At 35.4% G+C, this 17776-nt stretch overlaps 3 protein-coding genes across 15 annotated transcripts; 2 read left to right on the top strand and 1 right to left on the bottom strand.

Annotated features, from left to right (window-relative positions):
* The first annotated feature begins 387 nt into the window (after positions 1-387).
* LOC140835150 (actin-related protein 2/3 complex subunit 4) lies at positions 388-6998 on the top strand. 8 transcript variants are annotated; one of them, XM_073200563.1, is made up of 12 exons: positions 447-562; positions 775-879; positions 1192-1244; positions 2336-2397; positions 2502-2567; positions 2846-2898; positions 3076-3103; positions 3937-4011; positions 4765-4869; positions 5446-5535; positions 6037-6151; positions 6701-6998. In XM_073200563.1, the coding sequence occupies exons 4-11, from the start codon at positions 2395-2397 to the stop codon at positions 6124-6126; spliced, it is 510 nt and encodes a 169-aa protein (XP_073056664.1). In that variant the 5' UTR covers positions 447-562; positions 775-879; positions 1192-1244; positions 2336-2394; the 3' UTR covers positions 6127-6151; positions 6701-6998. The 8 variants fall into 8 exon arrangements, with proteins under 8 accessions (XP_073056660.1, XP_073056662.1, XP_073056657.1 ...); XM_073200558.1 differs by having other exon boundaries at positions 2333-2397; positions 6701-6997; XM_073200561.1 differs by lacking the exon at positions 775-879 and having other exon boundaries at positions 391-562; positions 1133-1244.
* A 608-nt stretch (positions 6999-7606) lies between these two features.
* LOC140835148 (uncharacterized) lies at positions 7607-9928 on the top strand. Of its 6 annotated transcripts, none has more exons than XM_073200552.1 (3): positions 7607-7800; positions 8030-8133; positions 8520-9928. In XM_073200552.1, exon 3 carries the CDS (start codon positions 8532-8534, stop codon positions 9861-9863), a length of 1332 nt encoding a protein of 443 aa, XP_073056653.1. In that variant the 5' UTR covers positions 7607-7800; positions 8030-8133; positions 8520-8531; the 3' UTR covers positions 9864-9928. The 6 variants fall into 6 exon arrangements, with proteins under 6 accessions (XP_073056653.1, XP_073056654.1, XP_073056652.1 ...); XM_073200550.1 differs by having other exon boundaries at positions 7608-7800; positions 8258-9928; XM_073200553.1 differs by lacking the exon at positions 8030-8133.
* Positions 9929-10492: 564 nt separating this feature from the next.
* On the bottom strand, positions 10493-12342 carry LOC140835147 (protein ECERIFERUM 26-like). Its single transcript, XM_073200546.1, has 2 exons — positions 11795-12342; positions 10493-11589 (listed from the first exon to the last, which is right to left on the bottom strand). Exons 1-2 carry the CDS (start codon positions 12224-12226, stop codon positions 10726-10728), a joined length of 1296 nt encoding a protein of 431 aa, XP_073056647.1. The 5' UTR covers positions 12227-12342; the 3' UTR covers positions 10493-10725.
* Positions 12343-17776: the final 5434 nt, after the last annotated feature.

Below are 17776 nucleotides of genomic sequence, written 5' to 3'. Positions count from 1 at the left end.
GATTTATTGTTTAATTGTAAACAATAAAACTAATCGAAATCTATATATTTGAAATTTATTGATCCAAACACAACCTAATATTTAAAATAATTATAGATATTTTATGTTTTTTTGTTTCGAATTAAAGTGAGTATATATGATTTAAAAATTATAATAAATATATTATTTTATATATGCAAAAATTTTGCATTGATCAGCAATGTGACACATTTAAATTAATTTACATGATAATATTAACAAGATATATGGAAAACTGACCTCCGTAAAAGAAGAGAAAACGAATTTTTCCTATAAATCTATTTGGAAAATCGATGTATTAATTTAAAAGCAAAACCAAAATTTACCCCACACACACATGAAATAAATTAAATAGTACCGGCGATTGGAAACGCCAAAACCCGTATTACGCTCGTGCAGTACTTCGAATATTTTAGACTACTCGTATTCTAGAAAAACCCTAGAATCTTCTATCCCGATCATTTCGATTGATTGAATTCAGTTAGAGTGTCAATTGGGGGCATTGTGTTTTTTCTGGTCCTCCCAAATATGGCTCCTGCCAGAGGTAAGTAAATTTCAAATTAGAGTAACGAGTTTTGATACAATTGGACTATGAATTAGTTTCAGCTATTAACTCAATTCAATTGTGAAACAATGTCGTGAAAAATTGATCGGTTTCAGTTTTATGCGCATGGCGGAATTTTTTGTTAATGTTGTGTTTTGAGACCAATAGAATTGCTTTCCTGCTTAATACGTTCCGTAATTTGTATGTTTTAGAGTGTAAAAACATTGTTAGTGCTTCCTGAAGGCTGAGGCTTCATCGTTAGTACGAATTGAAATTGACACCAAATTGTGGTGACTAGCTTTCCGAATTTCAATCAAGTCGAGATAAAGCATAAAATAATTGCTTTTTAGAAGCATTTCAAAATATATGCAGTAGATTCTTGGCGAGGTCTTATTTGGATACAATCAGATATTATCAAGAATATTCTTCAAACCACGACAGTACTGTTCTCAAGCACAAAATAAAATTAATTAATTCGCCAAATATTTAATATGCATTACATTTGCTTTTAACAACACAACGGTTTAATGTAACAGGGATTGTAATACTCGTATCAATATCTCCTTTTAGGTATGGAACATTTTCAATTTTGATTTTTGAACAAATTCGTCATTCTGTTTGCCTATTAGGTGTTCTTGGACAAACCCTTTAATCCGTGCTCAACAAATTCCAACTTCCCAAGGTCAGCTTATGGCATTTTATGGATTTTATTTTCGTGTTAACTGATTAAGAAATCTTGCCGTGATTTCTTTATGTTGCAAGATTTTTTGAACTACACAAATCTTAGCAATTGAATGTATTTTTGGTTATACGGTGGTTGTGGTGTGGTTGTGGTATAAGGTGATGACGCCTCAGCTTAGAAGGAAGAAATAGACCGAGACACAGGAGTGGACACTTGTTGAAAAATATGGAGAGATGTCTTATGATGCTACTTTATAAAAAATGAAAACTAGGGAGAAGAAATATAAGCCTATTGCTTTACATGTGAACTCTGTTCATTATTCTCGGGATCCTATATCATATCCATGGTCGTGGTCTTGGAAAGACGTGTCCACAAAAGTGCAGAACATGAGGCACCTATATCCCCTAGTGAAGCAGAAGATAAAGAAGCAAGAATCCTCTGTTGGGGAACAGGTGAAGAGGAGTTTGATTGGATGGAAGGGTCCGCACATTGGTCGAACTTCCTTAGGTATAAAGATATTTTTGGGGATATGCCACTTGTATTTAACAATATTGATTTGATGGCAATGGTTGCTGTAGGAGCTAATTAATGCACATGAGGGTTTGATCAGAATGGTCGTGAGATGGATACCGGGGAGGTCGGCCAGTTGTTGGTAAATTAATTAATTAATTATCCAAATTTGGGTGAATTTCGTGTGTTAGAAACTTCACCCAAGTATGAACTTCACAATGTAGTAATGTAACAACGACAAAGATTGTATCACATGATTGTACCTCATTTTCTTCTCTCCTAACCCAATCTCCAAAATTTTCCTTTTCATTATACCATCGGTGGTGGAACTCGGGAATAGTTTTTGGTGGTGCTGGTTTGTCTCTGTAGACTTCGAGGGATCTGGTGCTCTAGGTCTGGTGTTTGTTGAAGAAGAATGATAGAAAAAACTTAGAGGAATGAGCGAGAGGGAGAAGAACTCTTGCCTTGTTTAACTGTAAATGTAATATTAGGTAGGTTAATCAGTAATGTCTTGATTAATTTAAGTTTTTAGTGATATGGGCAAAAGAGTAACCCACTTCCTTCTTTTGATAAAATAGAAGATCCATAGACCATAATCTGGTGCAAAGGATCCGCATCCAACCGAAGATCCAAACAGTTGATGGTGAGAATTGAAGCAAATATCCACACACCCTACTCGTATTTGATTTATTTACTTTTTCCATCACTGATATGTTTTTGTGTGTGCATGTGTGGATAAATTATTAGGCCAACACTCTACGACTGTATTTAACCTGCATCCGGAACACTCTCGAGGCTGCTATGTGCTTGCAGGTGTGGTTTTCCTATTTTTTAAATATATTTTTAATGAATATTTTGTAAAATAGATATAGAATTTGGAATCAGGTAGTTCGTCGAATATAAAGAAATTTCAACTTTAGCATTTACCGAGGTTAAGTTGCTGAAAATTTTTATTTTTCGTGTTTTAATGTGCATTTTCTTTAATTTATTCACTTTACAAATTTGATCTTCTGTAGATACGAATTATCCTGATGCTTTCTTTGTAATTGTTGATTTTGCATTGATCAAGATGTTTTAGTTTGTTTTTGCAGAATTTCCCATGTCAAGAAGTTGAAAGGCACAATAAGCCCGAAGTTGAACTTAAGTATGTGGCTAGAATCCCAATCGTTTATGATTATAATCACGCACCCTTCTCCCGCCCCGCTCTCTGAATTGCGGTAGACGATTAGCAAGATTTTTGAATTTGTTGTTATGTAACTATTATGTAAAAATCTGGGCACCGTGATGTGTATATAAATTCGTCCTTATTTGCAATTTTCAGGACCAGTCCAGAGCTTCTGCTGAATTCCGTAAGAGTTTCTTATCATATATGCTGACTTTTTTGTTTCCCATTCGCATTTGTTCTATTATTTACTCAAATTCGATGATGTATATATAAATTACGTTTCGTTGCTTGTACCTGCTCCATGATTGTAGTAAAAAAATGTGACATTTTACTATGCTGCGTAACTTACTTCATTACGAAAGTATAGTTCTTAGGGAAAAATGTTGCTTAGCAATTTTGTTAACTTTGGAGCTTATATCTCTTACCCTCATGGTAGATTAGGGGTGCAAGACGCATTAAGCCAACTCAACTAAATATCATTCAATTTTAAGAATTCCTGGGTTCGAGCTTAAATTGGAGCTTAATTTTAGTTTTTCATGAGCTAGCTATCTCAAAGACAATTTTTAAATATTTGTTAATTTTAAACATGCATAATTTCAGTTGTATATGCGTGAACAATAATCATTATATAAACTATAACTATTAATTTTATATATAATGTCGATGAATGTGTTCACGAACCCAACTTTACGAGCTAATCTTGATATTTGATAACTCTAACATAATCACTAATTTTTTAGAAAAACCTAAATCTAAGCTTGCAAGCTTGAGCTTCTTATTTGACGAACTCTAGATCAATTTTTTGAGTTGCGCTCATGCTCAACCCAAAAGCTTGAGAGCTTGAGCTTCATATTTGGTATCTCTTAAAGATTGTAGTTTAATATGATCTGTCTTTTCCTTTAAAGTTTAAATTATATGCTGATATCTCCCAATCTATATCCTAAGTCATGTCTCTGCCAAACATTTAAATTTGCTTTTCTTTGGCTTGAATTAATCTTTATACCCACAATTTTTCAGGTTGTTATCTGTAGAAATGAATCTGAGAAATGCTTGATAGAAACATCAATAAATTCATTGCGCATAAGTCTAAAGGTAAATTTAATAAAGCTTGACGCATTTCTTACTTCTATCTTTATGTTATTTGTAAGTACATCAACCTTTTGGTGTGACAGATATGTCTCGATCACTTTGTTGTTTTCTAAATGTCTTTCAAAGTGGTTTCGTGATACCATGAATCTGAGAGACCTCCCTATTAGCTGATGTCCTTATATTCACCGATAGATGATAAACCCTTTCCGTCATGATATTGTTCGACTATTTGTCCTAGTTCTATGGTTAGATTCGAATTTCTCCACTGTATTAATTAAGGAACTGTTGGTCATACATTGTATGTGTAAAACAAGTCTTACGTGCTTATCAGTTTACCAATCTTTTAATTGAGCTCCTCGAGGAAAAAAAGGTACGTCGTACACTATTTGATGACATGAACCCACCCAGAGGTAGAAGGGCTGATCTTTCTGGTCTAAAATCATTGCAAACAGGTAGGGTACCTTTTGGTTATTGCGTACGGGTTTAAAATAATGCAAACAATGAATTTTGATATTCTTTCGGAACATTCTTGTAACAATGTGTCAATTTTCACTCTTTACTGAATTTTAGAGGTGAGCTAAGTTATCCTTGTGATGAAGCATATCACAATGGTTGCAATGACAAATGGGAGAACTCCATGAATCTAGCCACATTGATGCTAGATTTAGAGCTCATGTTAAGTCCTTGATGTCGAGCCTTCTGTACATTGTGAAATAGAGAAACCTTCAAGTACTTATATGAGTGTCTTGGCTGTAGGTAAAGCAGTCGGATGAACTAGAGAATATACTGACAAAAAAATTCCTTAGATTTTTGTCTATGAGGGCAGAGGCTTTTCAAGTATTGAGGAGAAAGCCAGTACAGGTTTGTAACTTGCCTTAGAGCAACTGCTAATATATTTTTATGTGCATGAAACAGTTTATTTGAACTAAATTGGATCGAGTAATAAGCAGCTGTGACATGAAAAGCAAAATAGTATGATAAAACCCTATATATTATCCCTGCCTGAAAGCATTTATTCTCCCAAATTTACATCATTAAGACAATGAGTTGTCGACTGCTGGGATGGTTGTTTCATGGAATTTCATTGTTTATGTACTCCTTAGAAATTTGAGTATCCAAAATGCACGTCGAGCTTTAAAAGTTTGTTTTAGAAATGCTCCTCTGTTTTCAATATCACAACTTTGTACGAGAACCCTGGTAAAACACGTTTTTTATTTGAAGAGCTGACATCATTCATTGGATCACTGAGCCCCATAACAAACACCCCCCGCCACCCAAAAAAAAACACCACCCAGTTTAGCTCATGTTTGTTGATTTTTGTGTGTGTGTGTGAAGAACTGATATATTTGGCATTTGGTGATGTGAATGTGTCATGTTCTATCAATGGCATGCTTTAAGATTGCATTTGGTTTAGGGTTCACTTGTATGATTTTGCAGGGGTATGACATTAGTTTTCTCATTACTAATTATCACTGCGAGGAGATGCAGAAGCAGAAGCTTATAGATTTTATAGTGCAGTTCATGGAGGTAAAGTTTCTTGTGTTTTTGGCATGATAACCTTAAGGTTGTGTTTTGATTGATGAATTTAAAATGTATTTTTGTTGTTTAGAGAAGTAAGATTATAAACTTCAATTGTACTCCTTACATATTTATATAGTATTTCATAGTAGTTAGGATGAATTTCATGTTTACCAATTACCATCATTTGAAATATATTGTACTTTGTATTATTAATGTATAAATAAGATGATGTATATTTAAGATTTGATTAATATATTGTTTCGTTATAAATTTTAAGACTATAATCGATATCACATGGATTTGAGATTTCAAATCCATGTCGATGTCGTGCACTCTAATTGTTCTGAAGCATAGGAGTATTTTCCTCAAAAGATTTGACATTCACCATAAGTTCAATAGAGTTATCAGTGATCGATCCCTTTTCTTTTATTCCGCTGAGTGATCTTTAAACCTATTTTTGAATGAAGGGAATTTTACTTCAAACCGTGCGTTTTTCTTGAACTGCAGGATATTGACAAGGAGATAAGTGAACTGAAATTGTCGGTGAACACACGAGGGCGGCTTGTTGCTACAGAATTTCTGAAGCAGTTCATCTGAACTCAGGCATCCTCTATATCTTAAGGTGAAGTTTTAACTTCTAGATGTTGCCATTTATCTGTGAAATAGTTGCAGCATTTGAGGGAAACTTTAGGTCCATTGAGATTCTATGGAAGAGCAAATGAGCAAGCGTAGTTCCACGACTTTTAGCCTGTGTAAAATTATGATTGTTATTATTATTTTCTTCATTTAGTTAGAAGTCGATGGCTTAATGACTGGACTCGAGAACTAGATAAAGTTGTTTGCGACCAAATAATTCGATGGTAAAATTATTATTGATTTGTTAACATATACATAGTGCTCAACTATAATGAAATGGTGAAATTTTACAGACATGGGTTTTATTAGGAAAAAAAATGAAAGATTTCATTTCCCCAGTAAATCGAGCACAATCTATTATACGAAAGTAAAGTCCTAAAATCGGATAAATTCCATCATTAAAATCAATCGAAGCAGCCTGAAGTAGATATGGCTGGAGCTTCGATGATAGTAATATTCCAAGAAGTCTTTTTCAGATTGATTTGTGCTTTTCAAAATCCTGATGATATAAAGTATTTCTTTTCTTGTTTTACAGCTGTATGTTACTGTGTTTACCAGCACAAGATGCCGTGGATGATCAACAGCTTTTCTTTGTTATTTTCGTGGTCATCAGCATTTGCAAACTTCTGTTCTACAGTCGGTCGCTTATTTGTTCCTGTGTATTATTCGCTGAAATGTTGGGCACTTTTTCCTTCTTTATTCGTTTGACGCTGATTAGAATTCAATGTATTGTTGGGAGTTGATCGTGTTACATTCCCTGCAGTTTCTCTTGTACTAGGTGAAAGTATCAATGCAGAATATTGGACAAAGCTCTTTAATTTTACCGTTTTGTATATAAATCTGGATCAGTTAGCACAAAATGGGTGCTGTTGCTTGATGCGATTTCATGTTGACTATTGCGCGAAGAAAGAAAGATTAGATGAAACTAGACTGCTTAAAAAAATTTGAGCCCAAACTGTTAAATACATATTATGAGATTTATTATATTTTTTTTTTTGTTCATTCTTTAATGTAGTATCTTCAAAGGGGTATGAGATTAATTGATGTGTTCCAGCCCATGATTTGCCTTCAAGTTTATATTTTGATATAGGCAAAAACGGTGAGCACGCTATTGGAGATGATCTTTTTTTGGGTCCCCATGAAAAGATACTTTTATGAAAGGATTACTTTTTATATGGTAGGGTTGACCGTCTCATCGGTCTCACATGAGACTCACTATTTGATATATTATTAGACACTGGAAAAGTAATTAGGAAAATGAATTTGTAGACTATTTTACCATATAATTATAACATTTCATATTACTAAATTTTATGGTTAACTAATTTTATTAGGATGTGATAAATAAACATATATATTTTAAAATAAAAGTTATACACGCGCGTTGTTATTATATATATAGAATTTTCCCATTAATTAATTATGAAAGAAACTAACAAATGGACAACGCGAAAACCCGTGAATCGTGATACCGCTCGGGCAGTACTTCGAATTTTTTTTTAGAGACTACTCGTATTCTAGAAAAACCCTAGAATCTGCTCTCCGGATCAATTCGATTGATTGAATTTTCTGTTAGACTGTCGATTGGGGGCATAATGTTTTTTCTGGTCCCCCCAAATATGGCTCCTGCCAAAGGTAAGTAAATTTCAAATTAGAGTAACGAGTGTTGATACGATTGGAGTGTGAATTAGTTTCAGCTGTTAACTCAATTCAATCGTGAAACAATGTCGTGAAAATTTGATCGGTTTCAGTTTTATGCGCTTGATTTGTCATGCTGTGTTGAGAATTTTTTGTTCATGCTGTGTTTTGAGACCAATAGAATTGATTTCCTGCTTAAATGCGCTCCGTAATTTGTATGTTTTAGAGTGTAAAAACATTGTTTGTGTTTCCTGAGGGCTGAAGCTTCATCGTTAGTACAAACTGAAATTGACATCAAATTGTGGCGATCAGCTTTCCGAATCCAATCAGGTCGAAATCAAGCAGAAAATAATTGCTCTGTAGTGTTAATTAGCATTTCAAAATGTATGCATTACATTTGCTGTTAGTTTAATGTAACAGGGATTATAATACTTGTTTTGATATCTCCTTCTAGGTATGGAACATCTCCAAGTTTGATTTCCGAACAAATTCATCATGCTGCTTGTCAATTGGGTGTGCTTGGAGAAATCCTTTCGTTTGTGCTCAACAAATTCCAACTTCCAAAGGCCAGCTTATGGCATTTTATGGATTTTATTTTTGTATTTACTGCTTAAGAAATCTTGCCCTGATTTATTTATCTTATGAGATTTTTTGAGCTACATGATTCTTAGCAATTGTATGTATTTTTTTTCCCGGTGGTTGTGGTGTGGTTATAGTGGTATAAGGTGATGACGCCTCAGCCTAGAAGGAAGAAATGGACGGAGACAGAGGAGAGGACACTTATTGACAAATATGGAGAGATGTCTCGTGATGGTACTTTATCAAAAATGAAAACTAGGGAGAAAAAGTACAAGCCTATTGCTTTACATGTGAACTCTGTTCATCATTCTCGGGACCCAATGTCATATCCATGGCTGTGGTCTTGGAAAGACGTGTCCACAAAAGTGCAGAACATGAGGCACCAATATGCCCTAGTGAAGCAGAAGATAAAGAAGCAAGAATCTTCGGTTGAGGGAACAGGTGAAGAGGAGTTTGATTGGTTGGAAGGGACTACACATTGGTCGAACTTCCTTAGGTATAAAGAGGTTTTTGGGGATATGCCACTTCTATTTAACAATATTGATTCGATGGCAATGGTTGCTGTAGGAGCTAATGAATGCACAGGAGGGTTTGATCAGAGTGGTCATGAGATGGATATTGCGGAGTTCGGCCAGTTAGTTCCAGTGGAGGAGGGGGATTTTGTAGCAGGTATCGATGGGGTTGAGAATGGAGTAATTGAATTGGAGTTTAACTATGATGGGGAGGAGGGAGAAGGGAATTATAAAGTGGGTGAAAAAAGTGAGAATTGTACGAGGAAAGATGGAGTTTCTGAATTTGTTTGTGAAGGCAATGAACCGAATTCTTTAAAAATCAGAAAAAAGAAAAAAGTGTCGAAAGGGTTAGAGAAGAGGGCATGGGTGTATCTTGCTAACCAGTTGGGGCAGCTGAGGGAGATAGAAACTCTGTTCGAGCAACGTGAAGTTGAGCGAGAGCAAAAGAGGCAAAGGAGAGAACATCTTCAGACAGAAATGGATAAGGAGCGTGAAAGGAAATGGGAAGAAATGGAGAAAGATAGAGAAGCGAAGGAGAACACAAGGGAGAGCTTATGGAGGCAAAGGATTCAAGAATGGGAACTCATGGAGAGGGAGACTGAAGAAAGAGAGAGAAGAAGAAGAAGAGAAGAAGCACTGATACACGAGAGAGAATGGGAAGGTAGGTTGATTAGAAGAAGATCAGATTGGAAGACGAGGATGGATGAGATGTTACGTCAGCACCGTGCAGAAATTGGACAGATTCAAACTAGGATTCTGCACGAACAACAGAATCTTACCAGTCAGTTTCTTGGAATTATAACACAGTGGACTGGTCATCCGGTGGGACTCTCTGATCACGCTGGAGCTAGTTCCCATTATCTATCACAAATGATTCAGAATTTACACCATGAAAATGGTGGTATCGTTCATGGTGATGGCCGTGTGGAGGAAGATCATCAAGAAGATCAGTTCATAGTTGATGGATAAGGTACTGCTTGCACTATATAACACTGTAGGAGCAAGAAGTAATTATACTCGTTGAGATATTGATCCATGCAAGTAGATTTGATTCGTGAGTATTTGTACCATAACTGCACGGTATAAACATTATTTACCTTGTGAGGTAAAAGCATTATGATACTGATAATATTTTCCTCAATTTTTCGTTCAACGGAAATTAGATGGCCATTTCCAAGAGTTCGTCGATGAGATAGAATTGATTTTACATTCATTTCTCATTACCTGTTATTCTTAACTTGTTGGTTGTGTGTAGAAACAGCAGGGTACAAATGTGTGTGTTACCTGTTTTACATAATCTATTGGCTTGCTCATTTTTTTTGGGTATTATAATTTGTTTCCATTTATTCCGTTTGTTTCATTACCTAGTTCTTGCCATTTATCACCTAAATCTGCTGATTTTCAAGCTATTTTTTCAAGGCATACATAATAATTCCATTGTGATTGTGTATTTTTTTCTCATGATTAACATCAGCATGTTTTCTTGTCTGATAAATGTATTTTCATCATGTAATATTTCTTTGTCTAATATAATCTCTTTCTTTCATAAGTACTTTTGCTGAAAATGCAAGAAATGTTCCTCCCTATTATTGAAAATATCATAAATTAAAATAATAATAATTAAAAAGGAGACATTCATGAATGAACGTGGTCACACAATACAAAAAAGCAAATTTCACATAAATTAAAACCAAACAGTGACGACCAATTATAAACGTAAATTTCTCATGCATTACTGTGAGAACAATATTGCATTGTTTTTTCAGTTACTTTATTATTTTTTGCCTTGGCACTTTAAGATCATCGTGTCATTCAACCAAGAAAGTTTCTTTCATGCCAAAAGCCCCTCCCTTTTCAACTCGTCCTTGAACACTTTGATCTCGTTCTCCGGCAAAATCGCCGTAACTTTCCTTCCTGTACAAACATTCTTGTCACCAGGGAGCACCAAAATCACCCCTTCTTCCCCGACTCCATCGATCCTAAGGCTAAAGCTAACTGGCTTTTGTCCCCGGTACTCGAACTTGTAAAAGCTCCCCTCTTCAACGTTCACAAAGGTCAAATTTGCACCATACACAATGAAATCAGGCAGTCCTTGCTCTTTGTCCATGATTTCGTTGATCTTTTTTCGCTCGTCCAATGCTCTGGTTTTCAAAAGTGTTGCTAGCTCACTAGGCGTGGCCTTCTCAATAGGAAAATCAACCTTAACCACACTCAAATTTAGGCTATTACTCAGTATCCCTTCTATCTCATTTTTTCTACCTTTTTCACAAATTGTCGCAACTTTCGGACTCGATCCTCGACCCCGAATTTTGGCGATGCATTGCCAAATGACGGCGGAAAGTGCCTCGAAAGGTGAAAATTCGGCCCCATTTCGACTTAGTTTGGATTGAAGATGACTCAGTTGCGTGCCTGAAATATTGAAGGAGAATGTATTCATGTTGCATTCTGAGACCTTCATCCAATTATCTCCAACAGGGCCGACCCGTCTGATGCTAAGTGGATCCTCCACAACTCTGGGCTGGTTGTTTGGACTTACGGACTTGAGGGATTGGGCCAGAGCTATGGGTCGGCCTGGTCCATTATCAGCCACGGTCTTCCCCAATTGGTTCATGAATTCTGCAGCAGAGAATGCATCGCCAAGTACATGGGCCCAGCTTAGGCCCACAGCGGTTCCTCCGCATTGGAATTTTGTTAGCTGTGCTCATGATTATACGTTAGAAAATTATAACAAAGCATGCAAGAATGAATATGGACTATGCATTGCCATTAGATTAAGAGGACGGAGAGCCAATAATTTAATGATGAGTAATCCGAGGACAAATTCTTTGGAAAATCCAAGTTTAATTTCTTCCTAATGATAGATATAACGCGTACAGTTGCCTAGCTGTTAGAAAGCAAACCTGTATCAAAACAAGTGGCGAAAATGAAAGCTCGGGACCGATAATTTGACTGGAGACCAAAGCTTTCTCATGGGAATCATCCTTCATCTCCAACCATTCCTCCAGAGTTTTGTCGCACTTGGCTTCGATGAACCTCACGCCACAGTCGTTGCACTTGATGTAAGGCCGGCCCGGATCCGATCTCCGGAGCCGGCCGCACGGGACCGGGAACTGGTTCAACCACGTGAACATTGGCTCCTTGATGACCAGAGCCGTCAAGCCCTCGAATGCCTTGCTGCCGAAGTAATAGATGCAGCGCAGGTAATGAAGCTTCATGGCCAAGTCCATGTTCTCGGGCTCGAAAATGGAGTAGGGAGCCGTTACGTTGCCGGGACCGATAGACGAAAGCTTGATGTTGTAGACGAGGCCTTCTTCCATGGTGGATGAAACCATACTCTTAATTTGTAACAAAAACACTTACTTGGATTGAAAAAAATTAAGTATACATAAATATTTGGATTTCTTATACTTTTATAGAAGACGAGAGGTGATTTATTACGAAACCTACGGCTTGGTGAGTTAGTTGTGCTTTAAACCCATCCCGCCCTTCGTTTTAGGTAAAGGGTACTGAGCTTTCGCGCCAGGTCAGGGGAACTCATACACACATCAGGTAACTACTTTTTAAAAAGAAGAAAAAGACAGATTGGGGTTTTTTTTAAAAAAAAATTCGGAGGGATTTCCTTTAGTTCCCTAACTTCGTGATAATGTATCTTTAGATGTATATAATGTTAGATTTTAGATGTCCCCTTGCACTGAATCCAAGTTTATACATTTATCAACCGTTATAAATGATACTACGTGTATTCATGAACATCACATCAAAATTATATATATATATAATCGCTAATCACAATATTTATAAGATCCCAATTAAAGATTTTGTTTATGTAAAATATAATTCTTTTTCAGAGTCTTCGATGAAGGCCCGAGTTCGTTAAATAATGAAGACGACAGCCAACCAAAATTAAAGACTACTTCATTACCAAAGTGTAATTCGGCACTACGTTATGAGTAGTACTCCATCATATTTGCATCGAGGAGTACTCGTGACCATAGTAAATAAATTTTACTTTTTACAATGAAAAATATACTTTTAATATTTTTTTACGGTTTTTTAAATAAAATATGAAATTTCACGCCATTTAAATTATATATTTTTTTATGTACTTTTCAAAGAATATTTTTATCCTTTATTTAATTTGCATGACTGAGCATGTTGAGCTTTCTGATGTTAACTACCACCTAAATAACATTTATTATCTACAAATTAATTCGATTAAAGGCAGCATCAATTCGTGTACAATTAGGAAATATTAATGGCATAGGGTGTCTAAATTAAATCACTTTTCACGTAATTTTTATATGTAACGATTACTATAAATAAATTTTATAATTATACAATCATAATTAGCTCTTGCAATTAGTATGTGTCATTATCAAAGTCTTTGACAGTTGAATAATTAAAGGGAGAAGTCGCGGGGACAAATTTATTATGGTAGCTGTCCATCTGTAAATTTGTTGCATTGACATTAACAAAGTGGTCGAACGTATTATTATTATTATTATTAAAATATTTATTATTATTATTATTGTTATTAAAATATTTATATTAATATAATTATTATTATCCGGACGAGTTCAGATATAGAAACAACATCCTCGTACTCGTCTCAAACTATTTGCCCCGAAAATTAGTTTGTAAACCCACCTTGTTTCCATGAGAATTCTATGTTAAAAAACAAATTTTTTTTTGGTGATGTTCTCTGTTCCTCGATACTTCCAATGCACCAGGACCACGCAAGCATCTTGACTCCCATGCACCGATCTGTTTAAATAATTCAGATTAAGGACCACAGCACCAGAAGAGATGCGGGTCGGCAACAGACCACATCCATTTAATTTGTTAAGTATCAAGTTGCACTAGCTGAAGTTGTCAAGTACAATTTTTCAAGTTTCCTTCCATTTTCAGTCGACTGATGAGGAGGGAGCCTTTGCATTTTTATAGACCTTGTTTCGTTCTCTGCATGTAAAACAAGGAACACCAATCAGAGTCGGTAGAAAAGCTTCATTTGAGTTGAAGGTGGAATCTGTTTATCAGAGTATGAAATAAAGTAATCGAGCAGCAACCGTTATAATAGGAACTAAATTCGACAAATTTTTTTTCCCTTTTTCGGGTGAAGAGGGAAAAAACCACAGAACAACGGAACTCACCAAGGAAAAAACCATTTGTGGCCGTATCATTTCTTTTCTTGATATTTATCTCAGTAATAACGGTATCCTCAACATCCTTCGAGAAATCTGTGCTTTTGTTGCTGGTAACACCAACAAGCTCATAGTTCAAAAGATCTCTGGGCTTTTCTTCCTCAATTTTCGGTTTCTACTCTCACCTTCACTTTATTTTTCTTCTCCTCCTTTTGCTTTTTCCTGTCTTTTTCCATCAACTTTACTTTTGCCAAATGTGGCCAAGTTTTGTACGGTTGGCTTTCCACCAAACTCATTCTTGAACCTTTTAGCTTTCATTTTCCTTGTATCAACTCTCTTATCTTTGTTATATCCCATTTTTTCTTCGGCCAACTTACCCGAAGAATTTCTGGATGCCTCTTGACCTCCTTTTCTCCAATCCTGCAAGTCCCTCAGGGGACTGGCTTGCTCTACTTATATCATCAACTCGGTTCCTTCTGTCTAGTTCCTGCAAAAATTTTATTCCTTGTTTTCCAGGGAAGGCTGGCTGCTTTGAAAAAGGTTCATAAACTTTTCCTTCATCCACGGTACTGGTTCTATCTTTACACTCGCCTTTCGCACGAAGAGTCTCATGAAACTTTTCCCCAAGTTCTCCTGCCACTGTTGATTCCTCTGAGATGCTGATTTCCTCTGTCTTTGCCTCGATCCTCCTTATTCTTCTTGTCTCTGTTTTTTTCCTTCTTGTCCTCGTGTTTTGCTTTACGGTCCTTATTGTCAGTATAACTGTTCTCACTTCCTTCAACAGCCATGATAATTAAAATATATCATAACATATCATCATGATCAGCTGAACATTATAACTAAAATTACACAATTGAAGCATTAACAAAACGGGACCGATCAGACAAATATGGCCCGGATGCCACATGCAGTTTGCCCTACATATTACTTAAACAAATCTGCTGGCTCGGATAGTATTAGGGTCAGACAAATACCTCCTCAGAACTTAAAAATTTTTCTCCTCGAGAAATTAGTAAGAAATTAACATATTATATGGGAATAGATAATACCTAAAGCTTATCAATTAAATCATATTATGATTAATTGAGCATAGGGCTAAAATAAAATCCCTTGTAACAGGACTATCAACAATCCAGAACATTTTAGACACTGCAAGAGGATGCATTTAATATAAGCAAATATGTTGTAAAATACACTGCATCCCAATGCTCATTCTCAATGATTTCACACATTTCCTGTATTCCCTAGCAGCATTCCTACAATGCAATAAGCTCACGTCCATCAGTAGAGGAAAAGAGTGGGACAAGCAAGATCCTTTTTTGTGATTCAAAAGGAATAGTTTTTAGTCTGATAATATGTATGTATTCACCATAATTTATTCCATCCACTGGTAATCTTCCTAAGTTTTGAACTAATGTAAAAATGGCCCCCTTTTTTTCTTCACTCCTTCTATTTTTAGTTGGTGGTGAGAGTGGATGATAGATTGCCAGGAAATTAACTTGTAAAAACAGCATTTTCTCAATTCCGGTAGTTAATATTTCATGAACATGCCACCAAAACATTGCAGCCACAGGAAACAATCAAGAAATTAAATGTGTTCCTTGAAAGCAACATGTCGTAAGTTGAAATAACGCAGAGAAGAACAAAAAAATAATCAGCCTCTATGAATGCTTCTCATCAACTGTCTAATTGTCCTCAACGGGCATGGATGGTCATCGCCTGAAGTAAGAAAATGTCCTATGTATACCAAGCTAGAGAAAGACAGAAGTCAAGCAAATAATGCATAAAGTAGGTAAATGGAGGCGCATACAAAGTTTAAAGAACTAAATATCCAGATATATATTTCAAAATTCTTTGCAATTAGCTCAACCCCAAGAATAATTAGCTTTCTATAATCAATGCTTCCCCACCTCCCATTATGGGAGAGGAGAGACTCAACATTCTCCATCATAAACCGGAAGTACAAAAACATTTCAAAACCTGTACTGCAAAACTATGCCAGAAAAGTTAATCAATCAATCAATCAAAATGTTATTAAACTATATTCAATTTTGAGAAAAAAGATAGTTCCGAAAGACACGTTCTTAATATGCAACAAATGGTGATGTTCAGACTTCAACTATTCATTCTGATTGGCGAGCAACATGTATTCAATGTTTTTTATTCAACTGATGCTGGCACACAAGCAAATTCCATCTTATCAATCAAAGTGAACTTTCACTTCCTTAATATAAAGAAGGCAAAATTTACATGACAATACCCAAATTCAAAGAAAATTACTTTCGACCAAGTGTCGAATCGGGATATTATCTCAAAATTCGAAACCATAAATTACTATAATTTTCAAAACCAACTGAAAATCTCGATTTGAGTTCCCTTCGATTAGCTTTAATTTTATCTTGTCTTCTACAAAATGAAAAATATTTGTAGAAAGGGACAAGATATGACATTTTTTATTATTTTTTTATTTAATCCGACTACAATACTGATACAAATCAATCGATAAATTGCTCGTAGTATCTATATATGAAGTAGATATGGAATCTAATGTTGCATGTAACTAACAAGAGACGGATCTACGCTAGGGCTATACTGGGCTGTAGCCCAGCCCATTTTTTTTATTTAGCGACGGTTTTTTGAAAACCGTCGCTACGTTTGCGACGGTTTTAGTAAACCCGTCGCCGATGTGGATAGGCGACAGTTTTATCAAACACCGTCGCAAATATTAGCGACAGTTATTTCTAAAACCATCGCTAAAGTATTAAAAAATAAAAAAAAGGTGGATCGGCGGTTTTAATTAGCGACGGTTTATTCAATAGAACATCATTACCACTTTGATGTTTTAATGCAGCAATAAATTTCATTTTGATGGAGTTAAATACTCGGTTCAATGAGTCATCGGTGAAACTTCTTTCTCTTAGTATAGTTTTAGATCCTAAAAATTCATTTGACTCATTTAACAGTGATGATATTTGCAAGCTTGCGAAGAAGTTTTATCCTGGAGATTTCACAGATCAAGAAATTGTTGTTTTGAAGTATGCATTGATACATTTATAAACTCGATGTGATGCAGAATTTAAAGGTTTCTACACTTGTTGAGTTGTGTCAGCAATTGACCGAGAGTGGACGGTCAAGTGTTTATGTTATGTTGACTAGATTGATTCATCTTGTTTTGACATTATCTGTGTCTACTGTCACTATTGAACGGGCTTTTTCAGCAATGAAGCATGTGAAGACGACACTTCGCAATAAAATGGAGGATGACTTTCTTGTCGATTGTTTGACACTCTATGTTGAACGAGATTTAGCTAAACTTGATGTAAATCTAATGAATTTATGTTTTAAATCCCGTATGCACACTTCGTTAACTATAATGTATTTTTTTTTAATAATATATAATTATATATGGTGTATTCCTGGATCCGCCCTGTAACTAACTATAGGTTTTAGTGTGTATGGTGCGTATAAAATAATTAAAACCTAAGGTTTATTTTGATGTTCAAGAATATCATACAAACAAAATAGAAAAAAATTACGGTTATTGTAGTTCAAGAATATGTGATATTTTAAGAAGAAATTTGCAATACTTTGTCATTTTTTTAAGAAAACTCACAATTTTTTGGAGGCAAAGCTCGAGTATTTGTAATTCTTTCAAGATACATGGGAACAAGATGACTTTAAGATAAAAATTCTTTCTATAAACTTTCCCACAAAAAATAATAATGTCTGTTTTGTGGAAAA

This window comes from Primulina eburnea, chromosome 6 (assembly GCF_022965805.1).
Source record: "Primulina eburnea isolate SZY01 chromosome 6, ASM2296580v1, whole genome shotgun sequence".
NCBI classification, from domain to species: Eukaryota; Viridiplantae; Streptophyta; class Magnoliopsida; order Lamiales; family Gesneriaceae; genus Primulina; species Primulina eburnea.
The sequence above is the reverse complement of the archived record's forward strand: the minus strand, read 5'-3'. Positions and strand labels throughout refer to the sequence as shown.

Excerpts from the sequence above, each read along its gene's own strand:
- LOC140835150 (XM_073200561.1), top strand. Across the intron at positions 2,899-3,075 it reads AAGCCCGAAGTTGAACTTAA|GACCAGTCCAGAGCTTCTGC; the intron begins GTATGTGGCTAG and ends TGCAATTTTCAG. Across the intron at positions 3,104-3,936 it reads CAGAGCTTCTGCTGAATTCC|GTTGTTATCTGTAGAAATGA; the intron begins GTAAGAGTTTCT and ends ACAATTTTTCAG.
- LOC140835148 (XM_073200553.1), top strand. The coding sequence starts at position 8,532 with ATGACGCCTCAGCCTAGAAGGAAGAAATGGACGGAGACAGAGGAGAGG.
- LOC140835147 (XM_073200546.1), bottom strand. The coding sequence starts at position 12,226 with ATGGTTTCATCCACCATGGAAGAAGGCCTCGTCTACAACATCAAGCTT. Across the intron at positions 11,590-11,794 it reads CGCCACTTGTTTTGATACAG|CTAACAAAATTCCAATGCGG; the intron begins GTTTGCTTTCTA and ends TCATGAGCACAG.